Source organism: Mobula hypostoma, chromosome 4, assembly GCF_963921235.1.
Source record: "Mobula hypostoma chromosome 4, sMobHyp1.1, whole genome shotgun sequence".
Taxonomy (NCBI): Eukaryota; Metazoa; Chordata; class Chondrichthyes; order Myliobatiformes; family Myliobatidae; genus Mobula; species Mobula hypostoma.
In genome coordinates this window covers 138,599,069-138,625,616 of record NC_086100.1, presented here as the reverse complement: position 1 = coordinate 138,625,616, position 26,548 = coordinate 138,599,069, and the positions used below count along the sequence as shown (strand labels likewise).

The 26,548-nt window shown below is 42.0% G+C and overlaps 1 protein-coding gene across 3 annotated transcripts; it reads left to right on the top strand.

Annotated features, from left to right (window-relative positions):
- Positions 1 to 437: 437 nt before the first annotated feature.
- Positions 438 to 25,769, top strand: LOC134345639 (short coiled-coil protein B-like). Of its 3 annotated transcripts, none has more exons than XM_063046636.1 (4): positions 438 to 634; positions 10,294 to 10,365; positions 20,432 to 20,515; positions 24,154 to 25,767. In XM_063046636.1, the coding sequence occupies exons 1-4, from the start codon at positions 568 to 570 to the stop codon at positions 24,294 to 24,296; spliced, it is 366 nt and encodes a 121-aa protein (XP_062902706.1). In that variant the 5' UTR covers positions 438 to 567; the 3' UTR covers positions 24,297 to 25,767. The 3 variants fall into 3 exon arrangements, with proteins under 3 accessions (XP_062902706.1, XP_062902705.1, XP_062902704.1); XM_063046635.1 differs by lacking the exon at positions 438 to 634 and adding an exon at positions 715 to 889 and having other exon boundaries at positions 24,154 to 25,769; XM_063046634.1 differs by lacking the exon at positions 438 to 634 and adding an exon at positions 1,384 to 1,590 and having other exon boundaries at positions 24,154 to 25,765.
- Positions 25,770 to 26,548: the final 779 nt, after the last annotated feature.

Here is a 26,548-nt window from a genome sequence, read left to right as displayed (position 1 = left end):
CTAGTGTAAACCTCTTGACCATGTCTGCATGCTTTTATGCACTGAGTTGCTGCCACATGATTGGCTGATTAGATGTTTGCATTAATGAGCAGATGTACCCAATAAAGTAGCCGCTGAATAGGATTCACAAGACACAAGATTGGGTAGGCAATTACTATTTAAATGTATGTTTTTTGTCTACTGTAAATGTACATTTTTACCATTTATGTTGGCTTTTAATATTGTTTTTATTTACATAAAATCAGTTTCAGAATGAAACAAGCCGTTCAAAAGGGCACTTGAGTGAAGTGAATTTTAGATTACTGTACTTGTACTAATTATGGTCCAATTTGATGACAGACGAGCGAAAGCTAAAGGAAACCAAATGTTTATGGTTTTTTTAAGCCACTAGTTGTAAACTCTAACCTTTAACTAGTTTTCCGGCGAGCTGAAGATCAGGTGTCAAAGTACCAGGTACTGTTTCAATTATTCATTGCTGAGCATCCGATTCAGATGAACTTGAACCAACAGATCTTCCAGCTCTCTTTTGATGGTTAGGAACTTGATCGCTGTTTGCTTGGGAAGAATATGGATCAAGCTGAAATTCCAGAAGAGGACGGCACCTTCACGACCATTTCTCTAGCCGATGATTCAGGTAAAATCTAGTTAATAGATAACTGGCAACTCGAAGTACAAAGGAAATTAATAAGTTTTGGTATCGTATGCAGTTACTCCCAAAGCAGATTGATTGAACTTCGTCCGCACCCAGGACTTAATGATTTGGAATTAGGATGGTGGATGGATTCGGCGTGGCGAACCATTCTTCAGATAAGCAGAAGAGAAAAGATCAAATGTGTATACATAAGAAAAAAATACAAAGAAAAGATGTGCAGCTCCTTCGGGGCGGAAAGTACGCTTACTCTTTGTATAAACTCACATTCACAAGTTCTGTCGGATCTTAATACGATCGTGTCATTGATGTCGTAGCTTTATTACTGTTTTCAGTTCTTCTTTGGTAAAAGTGTTCGATTACATTTGAGCCTTTTTGCAATTGAAGAGATGGGTGAAATATTATTTGTTTGGAAACAGTCAAACTGTATGAAATAAGGTTTCTCAGCGTGGCACTATGGTGACGTGGCAAAACATCTGTTTTACCTTGGTTTCCAACTAAAATTGGTTTGAATCAACTTGCTTCTTAAAGTTAAGTTTTTAAGTCAAAGAACTTGAGATCAAAGTAGATGGTTTGCAAATTATTGCGATGTTTCTCTTTTGCTTGAAGTGGCTTTCAATGAATTAACACTAAAGAAGTAAAGAAAGGCAGATTTTGAATTTGTTGACACTGTCTTGTTTTAATTGTGGTGGATTTTAACCGGTGGAAGAAGGTTGTGCTGGCTGGTCGGACGGACAGGAAGCCTTCCCGCGGCCGGATGATGAGTGGCAGCGCCGGCCTCTCGCCATCTTCCTGTTGGGGCGGCTCTCCCTCTGGTGGCCGCCTTGTTCATGGCAGTTCTTTCAATCTCCTCTGTCTGAAAGCTGCCTGGAGCCCCTTGTTTTTTTTCCGTCCGGATACTGTACACCGATCCACGGACGGCGGCTGGCCGGCGCAGGCAGGTGAGTACTGGGTGGGGAGGCGTCGGGTCGGCGAACCCAAACAGGGAGTGAGTTTTCGGTAGGCGTAGGCCTTCCCTGTTCCGACCCGCAGTTTAATGCTCAGGGAAGGCCTGCCCCAGCCTTCTCCAGCCTTCCTCGGACCGAAGGGAGAAACCCCAAAGAGGCAAAGCACCCGGGAGACGTGGCAAACGAGAATGCACGACCCGCCAGAGACTCTGACCAGTGACTGCTTAAAAACTAGCTACTGTGTGTCTCCCTCTGTGCTCAATTTCTATTCACCAAACCATGTTAATGTGTCAGGTTTAAAGCCCTCGACAGCAGTCACAGTGTATTTTGCAGATGCTGGGAATCCAAGCAACACACACAATGCTGGAGGAACTCAGCAGGCCAGACAGCATCTATGGAAAAGAGTACAGTCGACGTTTCAGGCCGATACCCTTCATCGGGATTTTGAATTTTGATTTGCACAGCTAGGATTTGGATTTCAGAGTAGCTTCCTTCAGCGGGATGTGATGGAAATTCATTTAACATTGTGCACAATTGGTGCATCTTTTGTGAAATTGGACAGGGCATTTGCGCTGGAAATTCTCCTGGTGTAGAGACATAGAGTAGAGAGCATGAAAACAGGCTCTTTGGCCCAGCTCTTCCATGCCAACCACGCATCCTCCCTGCTAATCCAAATAGCCCACATTCAGCCCATAACCCCTCCATGTACCTGTCCAAATGCCTCTTTAATGTTGTGGTTCTACCTGCCTTGTTCTCTTCCTCTCACGGTTTATTTCAAGTACTCACAACCCTCTGTGTAAAGAAGTTACTACGTGGACCTTTTTTAAAATCTCTGCTCTCTATTTTGTATTTGTGCCCTCTAGTTTTAGATTCCCAAACCCTGGGGAGAAGACTACGACCATTCACCTTATTCGTACCTCTGATTTTGATAAACTCTGAGGTCACCTCTCATACTCCAGCAAATAAAGATCCAACGTGGCCAACCTCCCCTTATAACTCCGAACCTCTCATCCAGGCAACATCCTTACAAATTTCTCTACACCCTCTCCAGCTTGATAATGTCTTTTCTATGACAGGGTAATTGAAACGGTACACAGTACTCCAAGTGTATTTTCCTGGCTCAAGTTTAATGTCACGCACAAATACGGTCAGGTGCGGATACAATAAAAAAACTGCTTTTAGTAACATCACAGGCACGAAAGTACAGAGAACACACAGAACACAAATTAGGTATCAATTATACCGGAAAGTGAAGCGAGAGAGAGACAAAAATAATTGCAAAAACAAGACTGTAACGCAAAGCAAAGACACAATCATTTTCATCAACTTTGCCTCCAATGTCCTTCTTGACTTTAAATTGACTTGACCCATCTCTGATGCTTCTCCCCCCTTAATTTCTGTCTCCATCTCTGGAGACAGAGTATCCACTGATATCTTTTACAAACCTGCTGATTTTCAGTTATCTTGACTATACAGCTTCCTGTAACTTGTAAACATGCTATTCCATTCTCTAAGTTCCTCTTGTCTCCTCCACAACCATTCTCAGGCTGAAGCTTTCTATTGTAGAACATCTTAGATGTCCTTTTTTTTCCTACCAAAAGAACAGGGTTTCCCTTCCACCATCATCGATGCTGCCCTCACCGGTATCTCCTCCATTTCCCACACATTTGCCCTCATCCCATCCTCCTGTTATCATAACAGGGATAGGATTCCGCTTATCCTGAACCACCACCCCACGAGCCTCCGTATCTAGCACCAGCATATCGTTCTCTGTAATTTCTGCCATCTTCAGCAGGATCACACCACAAAACACTCCTGTCTCTACACACTACCCACCTTGCTTTCTGAAGGGATTGATATCTACATGATACCCTTGTCTAGTCCTCCCTCCCCACTGATCTCCCTCCTGACATTATCTCCACAAACGTGGCAAGTGCTACTCTTGCCCCTACCCATCCTCCTCCACCACTATTTGAGGCCTGAAACAGTCCTTCTAGGTGAGGCGACACTTTACCTGTAAGGCTGTCGGGGTCACCTGTTGCATCCAGTGCTTCTGGTATGGTCTTCTCTACACCAGTGGGGCGCTGATTTGTTGATCACCTTCACTCTTTCTGTAGGATCTGCCATTGGCAACCCACTTCAATTTGACTTACATTCCCATTCTGACATATCTATCCACAGCCTCCTCTACTGCTGTGAATGAGTTCACTCAGTTTGGAGGAGCAACACCTCATATTCAGTATGGGTGGCCTCCAGTCTGATGGCATAAACATTGAAATCTACAACTTTCAGTAATTTCTTCCCCCTCCCTGCCTCTCTCTTTTTCCATTCCCCATTCTGTTTACTCTCTTACCCTTTTCCTCACCGGCCCACTACCTCTCTTTGGTTTCTCTCCTTCCTTTCTTCCATTGTCCACTGGTCTCTCCTATCAGATTCCTCCTTCTTTATCCCTTTATCTCTTCCACCTATCCTCTCCCAGCTTACTTCATCCGCTACCTCAGCCACCTACCTTCTCCCTCACTCGGTCTCATCACCTGTCAGCTTGTACTCCTTCCCCTCCCTCCCCCCACCTACTTACTCTGGCTTTCTGCCCCCTTCCTTTCCCGGGTCTTGAAGTGTCAATTGTTTATTCCCCTCTATAGATTCAGCCTGACTTGTTGAGTTCCTTGAGCATTTTGTGTGTGTTGCTGAAAATGTGAAAGGCTGGCAGCCATGTTGGATCTTTCCTGGAAGTGTTCTCTGTGCGACCTGAAGTGCTCAGGGTGGCTTCATGCAGAAACCCAGCAGGGAAACGAGCCCTTCTGTGCTGACCATCAAAGAACCATTTATTCAAATCCCATACTGATCTTATTTCTTCATTCTCCCTACCTTCTCATCAGTTCTCCTCCATCAATCACTCTAAGGGCCAATGTACCCACCCATCAGCATGTCTTTAGGATGTGGGAGTGGGAGTACCCAGAGGAAACCCAAAAGGAAAATGTGAAAACTCTGCACAGGTAGCACCTGAGGTCAGGATTGAAGATGGGTGTGTGCTGCTGTGAGGCATCAGTTCTGCAGGCTGTGCCACTGCACCATCCTATTTCACTCTACTACTTTGAAATATTAATGTTTTTTACTTGTTCACCGTGGATTCTTCCATGGCTTTGAAAGGGAACTTCAAGCTGGATAGCACAAACAAATAAGGCAAGATTGGTGATCTGAGAGGTTGAGGTACCGATTTACTTGTGTCGGACTTTATTCCTAGGAATATGGAAGATTGAGGGGAGATTTGATGGCGGTATACAAAATTAAAAGGTGTATAGAGAGGGTGAGTGCAAGCAGCTTTTTCCACTGAGGTTGGGTGGAACTACCACTATAGGTCATGGGTTAAGGGTGAAAGGTTTAAGGGGAACACGAGGGGAAACTTTTTAACTCAGGATCTTGAGAGTGTGGAGCGAGCTGCTAGTGAAAGTGGTGCACGCAAGCTCGATTACAATGTTTAAGTTAAATTTGGATAGCTACATGGGTTGGAGGGCTATGGTCCCAGTGCAGGTGGATGGGAGTAGGCAGTTTAAATGGTTCAGCATGGACTAGATGGGTAGAAAGGCCTGTTCCTGTGCTGTACTTTTCTATGACTACGACTCTAAAGACCTTATCCCTATTGAGTTTGCAGAGATATGTGATTTCATCTCTGTTTCCAAGGAACATTGTCTCTGCAGCTTTATGTTTATCAAGTCAGTAATCAGGGGTATATTCATCAGCATATATGCCAGTAGTGCTCTAACCATTGAGAACAAGGTCACAACTTTCTACTGCAGGATTAATTCAATCTTCTGTTGCTGATGTGAGTCATGTGTCAGCTTGTGGCTCACCGTGGTGTCTAACAGACTGTCTCTTCTGGATATTCAATATGATCTTTCTAAATGGACATAATGTGAGCGAGTTCCAAGCCAACACATTCTGCACTCGATTTGGGGGTGGGGTGGGGAAGAGCGGATGAATTTCTAGGTCAAAGTGCTTCATATTTATTGAAACTTGTTATTGGAGAGAAGCTGAGTCATAAGGCCCAAGGTGCCACCCTCCTGTTTATAGATCCCAGCTAAGGCAGAGGTAAGTCAGAAGTGTTACTCTTGGAAAACATGTGGATAGGAATGGGCGTGCTAACTTTGAGGATTTAAAAGTAACCACGCTCACGTGGAGTAGCGGCTTACTCAACAATTGATACTGTTGCAAGGAATGGTAGGAGACGGGTGGAAGTTGGTACAGTACATTCATTTTCCCCAGTGAAGTTGTTAGCAGCAGAAATGTAGGAATGTCTGAAGTCCTGATGTCCAGCCGAGGGCTTCAGTTATTGACTATTTCATCCATCCCATTACCCTTTCCATCAATTCACTTGTGCCTCTGCCATGGCTTGTGTGATTGAGTGTTTGATGACTCTGGGCCTGTACTCGCTGGAGTTTAGAAGAATGGTGGGGGGTGTGTGGCAAACCATGTATATATGTTGTAACTCGGTTACCTGTCTGGACACACCCCTCTGCTGACTGCCCCTGTGGCTCCTGTATAAAGGTGTTCGTCTTGCCCCTCCCCCTCAGTCCGGGGGCAGACACTCACTGTGGAGGTCGTATTGTACAGCGAATAAAAGCCTTTCAGTATTTTACCAAACCTCAGTCTTTTGGAGTAATTGAAGGTGCTTCAATTTTATTTGCTGTATGTTTTAAAACATGGAACAGGCCCTGAAATTTGGCACTCTGCAGTAGAGAAAGAGGCCCAGGCCATAGTGGAAGCTATAAGGCACTGGAGGCACTATCTTGCCGGCAAAAGGTTCACCCTGCTAACTGACCAGCGCTCAGTCGCATTCATGTTTAATAATCAGCAGCGGAGCAAAATCAAAAATGATAAAATTCTGAGGTGGAGAATCGAACTCTCCACCCACAACTATGACATCATGTACAGGGCTGGGAAGCTCAACGAGCCCTCCGATGCCCTATCCCGGGGAACATGCGCCAGCGCGCAGATCGACCGGCTATACGCCCTACATGTAGACCTTTGCCACCCGGGAGTCACCCGGCTTTTCCACTTCGTGAAAGCCCGGAGCCTGCCTTACTCCCTTGAGGAGATCAGGATGATGACCAGGGACTGCCAAGTCTGCGCAGAGTGCAAACCGCACTTCTACCGACCCGAAAAGGCACCACTCATCAAGGCCACCCGCCCCTTTGAGCGACTGAGTGTTGAATTTAAGGGCCCCCTTCCCTCCACCAACCGCAATGTGTACTTTCTTAACGTAATTGACGAGTACTCACGGTTCCCCTTCGCCATCCCCTGCCCCGACACCACTACCACGTCAGTTATAAAAGCCCTGCGCAAGCTCTTCACTCTGTTCGGATACCCATGCTATATCCACAGTGACAGAGGGTCCTCGTTTATGAGTGACGAGCTGGGCCAATACCTACTGGCTAGGGGAACTGCAACTAGTAGGACCACGAGCTATAATCCCCGGGGGAATGGACAGGTAGAGAAGGAGAATGACACAGTGTGGAAAGCCACACTCTTAGCCCTCAGGTCAAAGGGACTGCGGTCTCCCGCTGGCAGGTGGTCCTTCCCGAGGCACTCCACTCCATCCGCTCCCTGTTATGCAAGGCCACCAATGCCACCCCTCATGAGCGGCTCTTTTCTTTTCCCAGAAAATCGACCACTGGAACCACCCTACCATCTTGGCTGACGTCCCTGGGGCCAGTGCTGCTCCGGAAACATGCGAGGAGCAATAAATACTCCCTGATAGTCGAGAGGGTTCACTTACTTCATGCGAACCCCCCGTATGCCTACGTGGTTTTACCTGATGGGCGGGAGGACACGGTCTCCATCCGCGACCTGGCGCCCGCAGGAGCTCCGGGCCCCTACCCTGAACACTCCGTGGTGACTATTGACCCCGTGCCCATCAATGTATGTACCTATGAGACACCGTGCACCGCAAACCCTACACAGACACCACACGACACTCCCATACCGGGCGCGACGCACACGCACGAGGGATTACCGACGCCTAATGTGCTGGCACCTGAAGTCAGGCCGGAGTCAGCACAACCGCCATCGCCGGTGCTACGTAGATCACAGCGACGGACTCGACCGCCTGATGGACTTAACCTGTAAATATACTTCTTGTAAATATTGTCAGTCACTTCACCCCACGGGACTCTTTTTAAAAAAAAGGAGGGGTGAATGTGGTAAACCATGTATATATGTTGTAACTCGGTTACCTGTCTGGACACACCCCTCTGCTGACTGCCCCGTGGCTCTACAGAGTCCTGTATAAAGGTGTTCGTCTTGCCCCTCCCCCTCAGTCCGGGGGCAGATACTCACTGTGGAGGTCGTATTGTACAGCGAATAAAAGCCTTTCAGTATTTTACCAAACCTCAGTCTTTTGGAGTAATTGAAGGTGCTTCAGGGTGGGGTGGGGGATGTTATTGAAAAGCTTAGATAGAGTGTATGTGGAGAAAATGCTTCCCATTCTAGGGGAGTCTATGACCAGAGGGTGGTGAATCTGAGGAATTATTTGCCACAGGTGCTATAAAGGCCAGCGACTTGCTGTATTTAAAGCGGAGTTTGATCGGTTCTTGATTAGTAAGGGCATCAAAGATTACAGGGAGAAGGCAGGAGAATAGACTTGTAGGGTAATAAGGATAATAAATTAGCTGTGATGGAATAATGGAACAGACAAGATGGGCCTCTAATTCGGCTCCTGTGTCTTATAGAAATTCCAGTCAAATGTCTGATGTAGCTGAATGTTGCACTTATTTGACAAGACCAGTAATCTGCCTGTGGGTGGTTCCTGTTGGAAAAACATAACTGCTCAGCAAAGCACTCATTTAAAAAATATAAGAAGCCTTCCTTGCTTCCTCCCTTGTATGTCCAAATTGACTAAATTTTTTGCTTTAAAAATTCCCATACCACCTGCATTCCATGCCCCTCCCCGGCATCCCAAACACACTTGCTCTTTGAAGCAGTTTGTTCCATATCTTCTCAAAGTGCTGGTGGAGCTCAGCAAATCGGGCAGCATCTATGGAAAGGAATAAAGAGTCAGTGTTTGAGGCCAAACGCCCTTCATCAAGATCAGAGTCCCGATGAAGAGTCTTGGCCAGTAACATTGATTGTTTATTCTTTTCCATAGATGCTGCCTGGCCTGCTGAGTTCCTCCAGCATTTTGTGTGTGTTACTTTCTAGTACGTCCTTCTGTGCAGTTATTTTCCCCTAAGTATCTGAAATCTTGTGTGGCAGAGAGACATCTTATATCTCTGATTATTTATTTTTAAATTCTCAACCAACTTCTTGTGGAGCAGTTGGCACAAATTATTTTCTTCATGGATGAAGAGGTGTTGGATGAGATAAATTTTGAAGGATGAGAGTGGTGGTCAGTTTCTCAGCAAAATAAATAAAACAGAAGTTGCTAAAATAGTTGGCACATCAGAATGAATTTTAATGTTAACTCTGTGTCTCTTTCCACAGGTACCACTTGATATGCCGAGTATTTCTAACATTATCTGTTTTAATTCAGATTGCCATCAATATCTGGAAATGTGACTTAATTGGCTAAATTAACCAATACTGATTCAAGCTAATTCAAATTTTGGGCAAAATTAACATTTTGGGTTGATTATGGTAAATAGATACTGCCCTTTTGAATAATTGTACTAGTTTTGCAGTGGTATTTTTAAACTGTACTACTTCTGCATAATGAAATGTATTTTCTTTTCTCCCGAACAATATTATTGAGTTGAAATTCAAAATAACTGCAGGTCCTGGAAATTTGAAATAAAAACAGAAAATGCCAGAAAGCAGGCAGCATCTATGGAAAGAGTTAACATTTTAATTGGGGACAGAATAAATAAACAATACCGACCACATACCACTCTTGCAAATTCATCCGAAGTATTCTCCTTATGATGTAAAGTGTTGGGTTTGAATCTGGTTTCTTTGAGAAGGGTCTAGCCCTCTGTTTAATTGAGCCGCCACCTCTTCAGCTGGTATTCCTCACAGTTTGGATATGGTGTTGAGAGGCTTTTTGACATTACTAGTGCATCACTACTGAATCATCCTGTCATCACCTGATATCTCTAAACTTGTATGGTTTCTAGGAGAAGTTATTGGATTGTGATCAGGAGTAAGGATTATTGTTCAATCTTTCCCCTTCCGAACCAAAGGTGTTGAATTTAATTGCTGTTCCAACTGACACTGAGTAACAACATTCCCACTACTATTTGGTGCTAAAATTTGTTAATTCAACAGAAGCTGGAGATTAAACCTGGGATATTTCTCCTCCGTATGACTTTTGAGGGTCATACCCTCGCTCATTTTTCACTTTTTCATTTTTTTGGATCCAAACATAATTTGGGGAGGGGGAAGCTAACATTTATTACTAGCAATTGATTGTCTTAGAAAAGATGGTGTTGACCTACCATCCTGAACCTCTGCAGTCTTTCTGGTATAGAAATACTGATGGATAAGAAGCTCCAGGATTTGTACAGGGAAAGGATGAAGGAACATCAATATATTTTCAAAGTCTGCAACTTGGACAGAAGCTGCAAATGGTCCCTTGCACATCCTGGTGGTAATAGCCATTGATATGGGGGGCACTGGTTGATGATTCAGATAAGCTTATGTGAGATTCTTCACCGGTATTTTTAATGTCCATAAAGTAAACTTTAGCTTTATATTTCCTTTTAGGAGATTCTAGATCAACAATCTCTGATTCAAATATTGACAGTGAGCTGCTTGTGATGAATGCTGATATGGAAGGTATGTCAAATCTACAATGACTTGTTACTAAATGTAATCTACCATCTTGTAATTATCTTTCAGGTAAGGAATTTCCTGTTCCCATTTTATTTCTCGCAGGGAAAGATGAGATGGGGGAATTCTTACAAAATCAGCTGTTACTCTGGCATCCAGAGCCAAAGTACTACTTTTCTGACACCAAGACTTCAGCCTGGTGCCTGACTAGACATTAATCTTTGCAGGTGTTGAATCTTTTAAATTTTTTTGTCTGATATCTCTGTCCCAACACAGTAAGGAGCTTTGTGCTTCACTGAATTAGATAAATGGGAAGTTAAGTGAATGCTTATTTATTTTTTTTTGACATTGGTTGAGAGAAGTGTGGCCTAAGACCCGCGTGTAGTTTCTAAGACAAAGGTTACACAGTAGGACATAGATTCCTTCAAAAGCTTGTGTTACTGCTCAGTTGATCTTCTACTTCAACTTCACTTAGAGTACTGAGTTTTTAAAGATTTTATTGAGATACAGCACAGAATAGGTCCTTCCAGCCCTTCGAGCCAAACACCTAACAACCCCCGATTTAACCCCAGCCTAATCACAGGACAATTTACAATGACCAATTAACCTACCTACTGGTACATCTTTAGACTGGGTGGAAACCAGAGCACCTGGAGGAAACCTATTGGTACTGTAAAGTGTTGTGTGAACCACTATGCTACTGTGCTGCACCTGGAGGAAACATATTGGTACTGTAAAGTGTTGTGTGAACCACTATGCTACTGTGCTGCCCTTTCCAAAGGTTTGGACCCTTTCGAATGAAGAAATCTCTCTTCATCTTTACATGAGCAGTGCCATTACCTTTCTTGACCCCTCCGTTTTGCCCAGATTATAAGATTACTTGTTAACCTTCACTGTTAGATGAGTGACAGGTATTTCCAACTAAATATTGTGATGTTCAAAACCTTAATCATTGAATAAAGACACAAAAGTCCTTCCTTTGCAATTGAATCCACCTTCCCCCTCAAAGCTGAGACAGTCAGTTCGTGAAGTGGTATCTGTTCAGACTGTTAAGATGAGCTAGAATAGATGATGGCAAACCAGTTGATGGGGATTTTCAGAAAGCCTTTGTTAAAATCCCATGTGCGTAAAATTAAAATGTATGGTATTGGAGTATTGGCAAGCATTACAAATTGGTTGTTAGGAAATGAGTAATGAAATAGAGTGGTTTTTAAGGGTCTGGTCAGTAACTAGTGGAGTACTGAAAAAAATCAGTGCTTTGACCTCAGCTATTCGTAATATATCAGTGTTTTGGGTGAAGAAACAAAATGTAACATTTTCTAGTTTGCCAGTGAATTGAGTGGGATTGTGAATTGTGAGGAGGGTGCAAAGAGGCAAAAATGTGAATTGTGAGGATGCAGCAAAGTGCCAGATGAAGTGAGTGGGCAATACTTTGGTGAATGTAGTGTTACATGAACAAATGTGGAGTTGTCTGTTTTGTTTGGAGCGCAGAGAAGTGTTATTATTTAATGATGATACAATACTGCAATGCTGGAATCTGGAGCAAACATCAAACAAATGGAGGAGCACAGCAGGTTTGGTAGTACGTGTGAATAGAAATAGACGTTTGAAGCTTTGGGTCAAGACCCTTCCTCTGGAATGGTTTAAAATTGTTGATGTACAAAAAAGCTTGAATATTCGTGTACATTAGTCACATAAAGCAAACAAACAGATATAACTAGCAGTTAAGAAGGCTAATGGTCTGTTAGCCATTAGAATGACAAGCAAGAATGTCTTGCTGAATTATATTGGGCCTCATTAGATCCTCTTAGCTGAGAAAGAATATACTTAGTCTAGAGAAAATGCAGCAAAAGTTCACCAGACCGAGGAGATGTTAGGTTGATTAAGGTTGTATTTGATTGAGATAGAAGGGTGAGAGGGCATCTAATTGCAGCCTATAACATTCTGACGGGCTAGATAGACAGGATGCGAGGAAGGTGGTTCCCTTGACTCAGATTGTGACGAGAGATCATTCAGGACTGAGATGAAGAGAATTTGCTTTCAGAGTGTGGTAAACCCATGAAGTTTGGTAGCACATGGGGCTGCAAAGGCGAAGATGCTAGGTATATTTAAGGAGATGCACACATTTCTATACATAGTAGGAATAAAGGAAGGCAATGCAATGTGATAATGAGATGGATGTATTGAAGAGCAGAGCAGGCCCAAAAGGCCAGAATGACTTGCTGTTGCTGCTATTTCTGTTTCTGTCTCTGCTGCAGACTATCCTTCACTTAAACCACCTACTTCTCACTCCATTATGTTGCCTGACTCTGTCCAACTTCAGTTCATTTGCTATTCATCCATCCCTTGTGCTTATCTTTAGACTTGACTTTTCCAGCATACTCTGGGCCAATTACCCATGCTGTGCCTTCCAAGAATTTGAAATCATTCTAAAATCTGCTGCCAAACCTAACTCGTACATAGTCCCATTCCCTTAAGTTTGCTCACCCACAGTGGCTCTGCTTAGAGTTCTGATTTATATAGTTTTTGAAGTCCATCTGAGATCCACTGCTCCCCGCTATATTTTAAACAGGGACTGGCAATGAGGGAGTTAGGCCATCTGATGGTTTCCATAACCATTGGTTGCTGGCACATCTTCAGTTCTGGCTTTGTGAGTAACTCTAGTTTTAATCATTATTGCTAGCAGCCATGCATTCTACTGCAAAGACCTAAACCTCTTCATTGTTGCTTCCTTTTAAAAATGCAGCTTGCCACCTACTGCATTTGGCCTGTACCCTTCTATTCATTTCCTACCCATGTACCTGTCCAAAGAGCCTTTTGAGCACTGTGATTTTTGCCTAGATTTATCACTCCTCTGGTAGCTTGTTCCTTTCACCCACTACCCTCTGTGTAGAAAATCTTGCCCATCAGATCTTCTTTGAGAATTTTTTTTTTCTCTCAGCTGAAACCTATGTCCTCTAGTTTTACACTCCCTCACCCTGAGGAAAAAGACTGATTATCTAACCTGTCCATGCAGCTTAAGATTTTATAAGCCTCTGTTGTCCTTCAGCCACCCTATCCAATCTCTCTTTGTAACTAAAGCCCTCCATTCCAGCAACTTCCCAGTGAGCCTTTTCTGGTGTCTTCCTAGTGCTACCATGTTTTTTTCCTGTAGTGTGTTGACCTTAACTATACCCAGTATTCCAAGACTGGCCTTGTACAATGTCTTGTACAGCTGTAGCATGATATCCCAACTCAATATTCAATACTCCTACTGGTGTATCACCTTTTCCAGAGACCTGTGAACTTTCACTCCAGGATTGCTCTATGAATGAACACTCCTAAGGTTTCTGTCATGTATTGTACATGTGCGTCCTGCCAGTAATAGATGACCTAAAATGCATTACCTCACATTTATCCAGATTAAATTCCATCTGACATTGCTACACCAAACTTTCCAGCTAATCTAGGTCCCTCTGGATTCTTAGGCAACCATTCTGTTGTCTACAACTCCACCAATATTCATGTTGTCAGCTAATTTGCTTTAGCAAACACAAACATTTTCATCCATATAATGAAGAACACCAAAGGCCCCTGCACCAATCCCTCCGATACACCACTGGTTACAGACTTCCTATCTGGAAAACCAACAGTCCACGACTGCCCTCTGCCTCCAATCACTGAGCTAATTTTGGACCAAGTTTGCCAAAACACCTTAGATCTCATGTGACTTAATCTTCTGGACCAACTTATCCTGAGGGACTTTGCCAAATGCTTTACCAAAGTACATGTAGACAACATCCACTGCCCTACCTTTATCAATAATCTTTGTCACTTTCATAAATTTGCGAAGGAGAAACTTCCCTGCACAAAGCTAAGCTGACTTTAAGCCCAGGCTTTTCCAAATGCAAATAAATCCTATCCTTAAAACTGGTTGAGTAATTTCACTCCCACTGATGTAAGGCTCATTAGCCTATAATTTCCTGGTTTGTCCTTTTTGTTCTTGAACAAGGGAATAATATTGTCTATTCTACAGTTTTTTGTGACTGCCTATGACAAAAAGGATGTCAAACCCCAGCAATCGGCATGGACTAGATGGGCTGAAGAGCCTATTTTTATGCTGTAGTGTTCTATGACTCTAACTCCTCCCTTGCCCCTCTCAGTATCCTCGGGTAGATTCCACCTTAATATTTCCCATTATGCACACCTCCTCCTTAATACAGATACCCCAGAGTATCGTCCCCAATGTCAGAATAATCCATATCCTTTTCTTTGGTGAATTCTGATGTAAAGAACTTATTAATGACCTTACCCACTTCCTCTTTTTCAAACAAGAATTCTCTCCTTTATCCATTTGTGGAAGCACCCTTTCTCTAGCTACCCTCTTGCTCCCAATAAAAGTATAAAATGCCTTAAGATTCTCCTTAATCCCTCTTGCTAAGAACATTTCATGGCCCCTTTTAGTTCTTCTAATTCTTTAAGTTCTTTCCCACCTTATATTCCTGAAAGCCTCGTCTGATTTCAGATTTCTAAACCTTACATATCCTTTTATCTTTTTGATGAAACTTCAAATATCGCTTGTCAACCAAGATGCCCAAACCTCACCATTTTGCCTTTTATCCTCACAGGAATATGCTGGTCATGGACTCTAACTAGCCTTTAAAAGATCCCTGCTTGTCAGATGTGGATTTGCCAAGCAGCCTCTCCCAATCTACTTCCCCAGCCTAATATTGTAGTTACCCTTTCAGTAATCTTAACTTTCACCTGAGAACCAGTCTTAATTTTATCTGTAATTACCTTAAAATTTACATAATTATGATTAAGCTCCTAAATGCTCCCCTCCCCACCACAGAAACAACAATCACCCGGCTAGGCTCATTCCTTAATAAGAGGTCCTGTACAGCCCTAACGCTTGAATATATTGCTTCAAGGAACCCTCCTAGACCTGACAAACCTTGCCCTGTTTTTTTTCCGTAATCATTTTTAAGAATGTTGAAAACTACTTAACCCAGTAAATTTCTCTTAACGATTTAGTACTTTTCCTCATCCTCTACAATTCCCATGTATTTAAAAAGTACCAATTTTTCAGATTGCAGATTACTTCTGAAGGAAGGACTTTTGTTATACATGAAGTGTAGTGTTTCTGGTGAAGAAAAGATAAAAATTAATTGAATGACATTTGAGCTTTGGGGAAGACAAGGTAATTTTTTTTGGGCTTTTGTTTGGCATCTTTAGTTTATTCAAGGGTAATTGCAAAATACTACTAAAATTACCTCAATTTGATAATTTGGAAACATTATGATTTTGGATGCTTTATTCCCTTTGATCAATAATATTTGGAGTACTTAGGGAGAAGTAATTCTTTAAACATTTGGATGGGATATAAAAAAAGACATTGAAATGAAAAGCAGTGGTTTCTGTGCTACACCTGATTGAGCAGGCCAACAGACAGTCTGCTGCAGCTTCTGCTGCTGCTATTCTAGGACTGTCTGTTAAAAGGTGTGAGGAACAGGAGACACACTTTTCCTTTCTGTGGGGAGAATGTTCACTTCCTACTCCAGATTCCACTTCAGATGGCGTTATTACCAATGTAAGCTTTTAGTTGCCATGAACATATGTACAAGACTTTTCAACTGCAACTTTATAAATTTCTTATTCTGAAAATAAAATGTTTGGCATTGCACAGATAAAATTATGCTTTTGAAATTGAATCAATTGTTAAAAAGGGGGTTTAAGAATGTAATACAAAGTCTGTAATATTTGTGTATTTTCAATGCTGTGTAAAGTACTTTAGCAATTATTTAAACTGAGTATTGTGGTCTTTCAACATGTTTCTAAGTTATTATGTAACCTTTTTTAATAGAAAAATACCATAACATGACCACTGGGTGGGTGTAGGTCCAATGTATGGTGGTGGAAAATGTGTGACGCCATTATTGCCAGAGATCTTGCAATGGGGGTTAATAAAACAATGCAGCTGTAATATAAAACATTATTTTGCCTTTAATTGTGCTAAAATGTGAAACTAAAGTGGTTATCTGCTTACAACTTTCTACAAAAATTGATGCTTTATCCTTGCTCTTAGGAAAACCTGTCAATGACTACATTTCTGTGCTCTCTTCTTCCGGCAGATTTTATAGTTCATTTGTGCTTAGACCATAAGGCATGAGAGCAAAATTAGGCCATTCACCTCATCGAGTCTGCTTCACCATTCCATCTGGCTGATCCCAGATCCCATTCAACCCCATACACCTGTCTTTTGCCATATCCTTTGATGCCCTGACTGATCAGGACACTATCGACCTCCGCTTTAAATATACCTATGGACTTGATTTCCACTACAGTCTGTGGCAGAGCATTCCACAGATTCACTACTCTCTGGCTAAAAAAAAAATTCTTCTTGCTTCTGTTCTAAAACATCCTCTCCACATCAACCTTATCTAGTCCTTTCAATATTCAGTAGGTTTCAATGAGATCTCCCCACAATCTTCTAAATTCCAGAGAGTACGGGTCCAAAGCAGCCAAATGCTCCTCACATGTTAACCCCTTCATTTCCAGAATTATCCTCGTGAACCTCCTCTGGACTCTCTCCAATAATAACACATCCTTTTTGAGATATGGGGCCCAAAACTGTTGACGATACTCCAAGTGCAGCCAGTCTTATAAAGGCTCAGCATTATCTCCTTGCTTTTATATTCTATTCCCCTTGAAATAGATGCCAACATTGCATTTGCTACCCTTACCACAGACTTGACCTGTAAATTAACCTTCTGGGAGTCTCGCGGGAGGATTCCTGAATGACATCCACTGCCTCTCCTTTGTCCACCCTGCTTGTCACTTCCTTGAAGAACTCCAACAGATTTGTCAGGCAGGATTTCCATTTACAGAAACCATGCTGCCTTTGACGTATTTTATCATTAGTCTCCAAATATCTCGAAACCTCATCCTTAATAATAGATTCCCAACACTTCCCCAACAACTGAGGCTAGGCTAACCGGCCTATAATTTCCTTTCTTTTGCCTTCCTCCCTTCTTAAAGAGTGGAGTGACATTTGCAATTTTCCAGTTCTCCAGGACCATGCCAGAATCAAGGGATTCTTGAAAGATCATGACCAATGCATCCGTTATCTCTTCAGCAACCTCTCTCAGGATTGGGATGTAATCCATCTGGTCCGGGTGACTTTTCCACCTTAAGGCCTTTTGAGTTTGCCTAGTACTTTTTCCTTTGTAATATCAATGGCACTCACTCCTGCTCACTGACACTCAGGGGCCTCTGGCACGCTGCTAGTGTCTTCCACAGTGAAGACTGATACAAAGTGCCCATTAAGTTAATTTGCCATTTCTTTGTCCCCCATTACTACCTCACCTGCATCCCTTTCCAGTGGTCCAATATCAATTCCTACCTCCCTTTTACTCTTTATATAACTGAAAAATCTATTAGAATTCTGCTTTATATTATTGGTTAGTTTGCCCTCATATTGCATTTTTTCCCTTGTAGCTTTTTTTTTGTTACCTTTTGATGAATTTTAAAAGCTTCCCAATCATCCAACTTCCCACTCATATTGCCACTTTATATACTCTTTCCTTGGATTTTATGCAGGCCTTAGCTTCACTTGTCAGCCACAGTTGCCTACTCCGCCAGTTTAAAACTTCTGTCGGACATATCTATCTTGTGCTTTGTGAACTATTCCCTTAAACTTCAGCCACTTCTGCTCTGCTGTCATCCCTGCCAGTATTCTCCTCTAATCCACCTGGGTTAGTTCCTCTCTCATGCCTCTGTAATTCCCTTTTATTCCATTGCTATACTGATACACGTGAGTTCTCCCTCTCAAATTACAGTATGAATTCAATCATATTATGATCACTACCTAAGGACTCCTTTGTGTTAAGCTCCCTAATAAGATCTGGGTTATTACACAACACCCAATCTAAGATGGCCTTTTCCCAAGTAGGTTCAAGCACAAGCTGCTCTAAAAAAGGCCATCTTGTAGGCATTCAACAAATTCCCTCTCTTGTGATCTGACACCAACCTGATTTTCCTAATTCCCTTGAATATTGAACATTACAATTCTGTCAATACCCTAAATACATACTTTTTCCAGCTCCCTTTGCAATCTCAATCCTACATCTTGGCTGTTATATGGAGGCCTATTTATGATTCCCATGATTTTTTTTTTACCTTTGCAGTTTCTTAACTCCATCCACAAAGATTCAACATTTTCTGACCCTCTGTCACCTCTTTGTAAAGATGTAATTCCATCTCTTACCAACGGAGCCACACCACCGCCTATGCCTTCCTGCCTGTCTTTTCGATACAAGGTATATCCTTTGATGTTAAGCCCCCAGCTATGGCCTTCTTTCAGCCACGACTCAGTGATGCCCACAATGTCATACTGACCAATCTGTAATTGTGCCACGAGTTTGTCCACCTCATTCTAAATGCTATGCGCATTTAAATACAGCACCTTCAGTCCTGCTTTCTTCACCCTTTTGAATTTTGCCTCTGTGGTACAATTTAACTCTTTTCTCTGTCTGCATATGTATCCAGTCAATCGGCTTGCCCTCCTTACATTCATGTTACACCCACCATCTACTTTTAAACCGCTGGCTCATCCTCAGCTCTATCGTACTGGTTCCCATCCTCCTGTCATATTAATTTAAGCACTCCCAACAGCTCCAGTAAACCTGCCTGCAAGAATATTGGCAAACATGAGGAAATCTGCAGATCAGATGCTGGAAATTCAAGCAACACACACAAAAAATGCTGGTGAACACAGCAGGCCAGGCAGCATCTATAGGAAGAGGTACAGTTGATGTTTTGGGCCGAGACCCTTCGTCAGGACTAACTGAAAGAAGAGGTAGTAAGAGATTTGGGAGGGGGAGGGATGGAGCTAAGAGCTGGAAAATTGATTGGCAAAGGGGATGCGAGGCTGGAGAAGGATCATGGGACGGGAGGCCTAGGGAGAAAGAAAGGAGGAGGGGAGCTGAGGGCTCCCTCTCCCCTTTCTTTCTACCTAGGCCTCCCGTCCCATGATCCTCTCCCTTCTCCAGCCTCGTATCCCCTTTGCCAATCAACCTTCCAGCTCTTAGCTCCATTCCTCCCCCTCCTGTCTTCTCTCCTATCATTTCAGGTCTCCCCCTCCCCCTCCCACTTTCAAATCTCTTACTAGCTCTTCTTTCAGTTAGTCCTGAAGAAGGGTCTGGGCCCGAAACGTCGACTATAGGAAGAGGTACAGATGCTGCCTAGCCTGCTGTGTTCACCAGCATTTTTTGTGTGTGTTGCAAGAATATTGGTCCGCCTCTGATTCAAGTGCAACCCGTCCCTTTTGTACAGGTCACACCTACCCCAGAAGACATGCCCCCTATTCTCTCGAGTTGATTCAGAAAATAAGGAATGAACTCACTTACTTGCCTCTGCCCATTCTCGCTGAAGCCTTGTTGAGCCAAAGTCTTACTACTCTGACTCGGACTGCTCCAATGACTGCTCCGCTAGATGGTACTTCTCTTTGATAGAGACTGGGTTTTTAAAGCTCTTCACTGAACTTGCATGGGTATGCTTCTGTTGTATCTGTGCAGTACTCCAATCGAAGACTTGGGGGGAGTATCACCAAGTGCTACATTATTGGGATTCTCAAATCCAGTGAGCAATTGAAACATATCATTGGTCCAAAGAACTTCAGGAGAAAACTTTTAAGTGTTTTTGAGATAGCCTAACATGGTATTTAATTTCAGATTTGCTCTCTTCGGAGCAGTTGTTTTACTGAGGATTTTATGTGGGTTTGCCTTATATAATGTTTTATTTCAGACCACCCACTATCCCAGCATCCGTACAGATGATTATAGTCACAACTACTATTTGCAGTCATTAGCTGTATCTAGCCTTGGCAATTATAAGGTTTTGGCTTTCTTCTTGAAAACATCCTAACGATTAGCCATAGGTCTCTTCATAATTACGAGTGGTGAAAAGAACGAACGCGACAACCTGGTAACATTGATCTTTAAAGTAACTGGATGTGTTTGCCAGTCATCTTTTTGAATCCTATTTGCTTCCTTCTATTTTTGATTTGTAAAGTTGTGTAATCTTTTGATGTTAGTAATTGACCCCGAGAGTCAAGTAGAATTAGAAGAGAAGACACGGCTGATTAATCAAGTTTTGGAGCTTCAACATACTTTAGAAGGTAAATTAATTTTGTCTGAATGCCATAGGTTAAAGAATATGCCTTTAATCCATGGGAGCCTTGAATATAAAATAATACAGACAATGTGCTAGAGGAGCTCAGCAGGTCAGGCAGCATCTATAGATGGGAATAAACGGTCGACGTTCCGGGCCGAGACCCTTCATCGGGACTGATGTTAAGTATAAAGTGTTTTTCCACTTTGCCATCTCTAGGTTTGTGTGCAGTTTCCATGAACTTCTACCGCTTTCTGCCCCTCTCCCACAATCCCCACACCTTTCGGAGGACAATCAGATGGAATGAAGGGAAAGGTGATGGTGACGGGAAATAAAGATGAGAGAAGTGTAACACAATTAATGGATGACATTGCAGTTTAAAGTAATCTGCATGGGCTTCATTAAGACCTTTTTGGAAACAACATTGGAGATTGGTTCAAAAGATTATAGCCCATGGACTCCAGGGCAAGTTGGCAAATTGACTTGGAAACAGAAGGGTGGTGTTGGAGGGTTGCATTTGAGGTAGAAACCTGTGACTGATGGGGTACTATAAAAGATCAGTACTGGGACCCTTTCTGTAGCAGTAATTATTATTTGTACATTAATAATTTGGATATGTGTATAAGAGGTATGATTAGTAAGTTACCAGGTAAATGACACATAGTAGTGTCATTGATAAGATGTGAGTAGCTGCATGTAGGCTATGGCATGATATTGATCCATTTGGTAAGGGGAACAGAGCAGCGCCACATGGAATTTAATCCTGATACGTGTGAGGTGCTGCATTTTGGGGAAAATACAATAATACTTTAGGGTTCACCCAATATGTGCCAGAGTCTTAGAATGTATTGAACAGAGAACTGTGGTTTCCAAAGATCAGTTTTATTTGTCATAGTTACATCAAAACATTGAAACATATGGTGAAATGTAACATTTTGTGTCAACAACCAATAGAAACTGAGGATTGTGCTAGAGGTAATCACATACCCAAAACTCACTAGCCCTAGCTGTACATCTTTGGAACGTGGGAGGAAACCCATGCGATCACAGAGGGAACGTACAAGCTCCTTGAAGACAGTGGGAGGAATTGAACTCCGCTTTGTGATTACTGGCAGTGTGAAGTGATTGCGCTAACCACCATGCTACCGTACTGTCCTCAGATCTGTTCAAGCCCAACGATCCCAGATGGTGGCAGTACAAGTGGATAAGGTGCTGAAGAAGCCATATGGGATGCATGTCTTCATTAGAAGGAGATAGAATACAATGGTACAACTTTATAACGTATTAGTTATGTTGCATCTGGAGTTGTGCATACAGTTCTGGTTGCCACACTGTAGAAGAACATAACTGCACTGGAAAAGGTGCAGAGGAGGTTCATGAAGACGTCTGGGATGGAGCATTTTGGTTATGAGAGAGTTTGGATAGGCTGTGTTTATTTTCCTTGGTGTAGAGAAGGCTGAGGGGGAACTGATAGAAGTGTATGAAGTTATGAGGAGCATGGGTACAGTTGCAAGAAAAAGTTTGTGAACCCTTTGCGATTAGCTGATTTTCTGCATTAATCACGCATAAAACATGGTCTGATCTTCATCTAAGTCACAATGATTGACTAACACAATCTGTCTAAACTAATAATACACAAACAATTGTACTTCTCGTCAATACTGAGTACACTAAACAATCACAGTTTGGGTTCAAAAAAGGCATGTGAACCTCTGGGGTAATACCGTCTACAAAAGCTGTTGGAGTCAGGTGTTCCCATTAATGAGATTGGAAGTGTGGGTTGTAGAGGTGCCCTGCCCTATATATTACAAAAAAATACACACAAAGTCAGATTACTGACAGAGCCTGCTGTTCTCGAGAAAGATCTGTTTATGTGCGACATGCCCCGATCAAAACAACTTTCAGAGGACCTTACCAATACTTGAAGCTGGAAAAAGCTACAAAAGCTTTCCAAAGACCTGAGGAAACACAATACTGTTGCTACTCTCCCTAGGAGTGGGCATCTTGCAAAGATCATGCCAATGTGCAATTCTGAAGGTGGTGAAAAAGAACCAGAGGGTAACAGCAAAAGACCTGCAGAAATCTTCAGCAAGTTCTCAAATCTCTGTTCGTATGTTCACTATAAGAAAAACACCGAACGAGAATGGTGTTCATGGAAGGACATCACAGAGGAAACTACTGCTGTCCAAAAAAACATTGCTGCATGTCTCAAGTTTGCAAAAGACCACCTGGATGTTCTACAACACTTCTGGGACAGTGTTTGGTGGACAGAAGAGACATAAGTTGAACTTTTTCGCAGAAATGCACACTGTTATGTTTGGAAGAAAGGGCAATGCACACCAACACAAAAACTTCATCCCAATTGTAAAGCATAGTGAAAGGAGCATCATGGTTTGGGGCTGCTTTGCTGCCTCTGGGCCTGGACAGCTTGTAATTGTTGAGAGAAAGATGAATTCAAAATTGTATCAAGCCATTTTACAGGAGAATGTCAGGGTAGTGGCCCATCACCTGAAGCTTTGAATGATCAACAAGACAATGATCTGAAACAAGAGTAAATAAACAACAGAATGATTTTAAAAAGAAGAAAATTCGTGTTTTGGAATTGCCAAGTCAGAGTCCGGAACTTATTCCAATTGAGATGCTGTGGCAAGACCTGAGGAGGACTGTTCATGCAAAGTATCCCAGAAGTATTGATGAACTGAAACAGTTTTGTATGTAGGAATGGTCTAAAATTCCTCCTCACTCCTGTGCAAAACTGATGAGCAGCTATAGGAAATGTTCGATGGAGGATATTGCTGCTGAAGAAGTTATTAAATACAAGGGTTCACATACATTTTCCAGCCTGGACTGAACGATTAAACAATGTGTTCAATAAAAACATGAAAAGTACAATTGTTTGTGTTATTAGTTTAGGCAGGTTGTGTTTCTGTATTATTGTGACTTAACTGAAGATCAGACCACATTTTATGAGTAATTAATGCAGAGAACTAGGTAATTGCAAAGGGTCCACAAACTTATTCTTGCAACTGTAGATAAACCGTAAGAAAAATTACAACCTCCCATTACAGGCTTATCTAAAACTAGAGGGTGTGGGGTTTTCGGGTAATGGCTGGAAGGTTTAGAGGAATCTGAGGAAGAACTTTTCCCCCAGGGTGGGGTTTGAATCTGAAATGCATTCCCTGAGGGGGTGATGGATGAAGAAGTGGCCAAATGAAAACTAGAGTTGCTGAGGTACAGAAGGCTATGGACCTAATGCTGGGAAATGCGATCAGTGAAGTAGTGCATGATGATCAGCATGTACATGATGGCCCAAACAGCAGTTTCAGAAGCATTGCTGTCAATCCTTGTCCTTCTGTGTCACAATGCCATTGGCTGAAATCTCAGTGGAGAAATGACATGTAAGGAGAAGCCATTTTTGGACAGAGAACCATTAGTGTTGCTTTCATTTTATTCCTGCCCCTCAATCTAGCTGAAATGTAAACAATAATTAATTGCCTTTGCTTGTAGTCAGCAGTGCTTGTCTGGGTAGAATTGGCAAAGTTTATTTCTGAACCAATTTAAAATACTGCAGAACAATTCCACAATTTATTGTTTCTATATTCCAGTCAGCTGTTAAGCCTTAATATTTCTCCTTTGCTTTCTCAGAGCTGTCTGCACGTGTGGATGCTGTGAAAGAAGAGAATCTGAAGCTGAAATCTGAAAATCAAGTTCTTGGACAGTACATAGAAAACCTTATGTCAGCTTCTAGTGTTTTCCAAACAACAGATACAAAAGGCAAACGAAAATGAGGGCTGGCATTTATAGTATGTTTGTATTCTGTACAATGTCATAGTCCACATCATTTTCTTGGCTGTTACAACCAGTAAAACCTGCCTGACATGACTTTTTTTGTGTTATTTCTAAATTGACCTCTGAGAAATTATCCAAGTCTACATTGTGGAAAACTCCACTGATCAGCTGGTTGGCCCTTGTTAGAAAGATGTTGAAGCATAATCCTTAACATTTAAATGTTTCCATAAATTAACCTGATTATTACAATACATGGAGTATCTTGTTGGAAATACTCAGCAGGTCAGGTGGTATCTGTGATTGAGAAAATTATTTCTTATCTTAGCATTTCCAGTATTTTCTGTTTTAAGATATCAGACATCCCACCCTGCAAAAACTCATTTCAGGGGGGTAACATCATCAATTTGCGGGAGACTTCCGGGAGAGGAGGGATGTCTGCAATAGAGTAGCTCCTTAGCAGCTAGCCAGCTAGTTTAAATAACGTTAGCTATGCTAATGAACAAATGACACCTGTTAAACTCACCTCAACATGTCTTTTACAGTCTTAACCCACCATGGGCAATAGAAGAGTCGTTGTTGCAAACAGCGCAGTGAGCAACACTGTCATTATTTTGACCTCTATTAGGCAGGGGTACACTTTAGTGTAGTCTGGGGTGACGTACGTTTTATATTTTTTTGGAACACTCTGCCATGGCGCGCTTTCGCTCTCTCGCTTGCGTGCTCTCAAGCGCTGTTGCTTGCTCGCTCTCTCTCCCTCTGGCTCGTGCGCTCTCGCTTGCTTTCACTCACGCTCTCACTTTCTCGCTCTCGCTTGCTTGCTCTCTCGTGGTCGCTCTCGCGCTCTCTCTTGCTTTTCTCTCGCTCGCTCTCAAAATTGATTTCCGTGATATTGTATATAATTTGCGGGCATCAGGGAGCCACTATTAATAGGCGAGAGATTCCCGGGTGTTCCGGGAGAGGTGGGATGTCTGAGATATCCAGCATCAACAGTTTTTTGTTTTTGTAGAGCATGTCTACATTTTTAGTACTGGAGCCCCAGAATCAAAATAATTTATGTTCCTGTTACCTCTAGCTTTAACTTGACTTGGTTGAAACATATAACTTAGATTAAGAAAAAGTGCAATATAATGTTAACATTTAGAAAATTAACTATTTTAACATTGCATATGCTAATCAGAAAATGCATGAAATTTTTAAGATGGCCTCCTTTATGTAAAGTGAGGTAATGCCTATAATTCTACTGTGCTGTTTGTACTTGTCATATTAAAATTGGAGCTAATTTTTTAAGTTGTAGGGCTATGGTGTCTCTTTTAAATTCAAATTAGATGGCTAACTTGGTTCTCAATAACTGAGTATTTAACGGACTTTTCCAGGACACACATTACCATCGCTAATGAAAAAAATGTTTGGACTGTTTCTAAATGAATTTGATGCATTTTTTAAATAGAACTAAATCAAAGGTAAAGGAATGCAGGAAATTATTTAAATAGTATCTAACAAATACCCTGAAGTATTTTCTTTCAATACCCTGTAAGACACAATTTATACTTGTCGGGGGGGGGGGTGGTGGAGAATAGGTTGTAGGATGTGAAAACAGGCTGGAGTCTGCATCCTCTGTGATTAAGTATGCACATACACATAAAGGGTAACTTAGTCCTGGAAAAAAGAGATTTTCCATGTTGACACCTGCATAAAGCACACGTGGAGAAACTGCACATTCTAGCCAATATTTTTATTTCCTTTAACTCAAGAGTGAAATGTACACAATTTCCTGACGTGCATCCGAAATTTATTCTCCATTCTGAGAGCAGGCAGGCGACTTCCTTATTAAAAAAAATCCATTGAACCCTTGCATCCTAAATCTCCCTATGCAATGTTGGGATGACAGTTCATTACTGTCTCATTGATTAAGACATAACTTCTCATAGTGAAATTAGGATTTGATCCAGTTAAAGTTAATATTATTCTGATGAATTAAACCTGTTTAAACAGCTACTTGAACACAATAAAATATCTTTAACTCAAGTTTTAATTTGTTTAACAATCTGGCGTGCTTACTGTCTTAAAATTTCTTTCCTAAACATCTTAATTCACAGTATACTTTTCAGTAACTGGAATCATTTGAGTCCTGGTGTGTCCCATCGAGTGTGCCTTACTCTATCCTTTAAAAAGATTTACAGAATTTACAGATATTTAAGGAAAAAGAAAATAATTACCATAATTATCACAATACAATCGTGCAAAACATAAA

Bases quoted from the DNA above. Each gene is read 5' to 3' on its own strand.
- LOC134345639 (XM_063046634.1), top strand. From the start codon at position 1,407: ATGATGAGTGGCAGCGCCGGCCTCTCGCCATCTTCCTGTTGGGGCGGC. The intron at 10,366-20,431 runs GTATGTCAAATC...TTTTGATGTTAG, and splicing joins GATGAATGCTGATATGGAAG to TAATTGACCCCGAGAGTCAA. The intron at 20,516-24,153 runs GTAAATTAATTT...TTGCTTTCTCAG, and splicing joins GCTTCAACATACTTTAGAAG to AGCTGTCTGCACGTGTGGAT.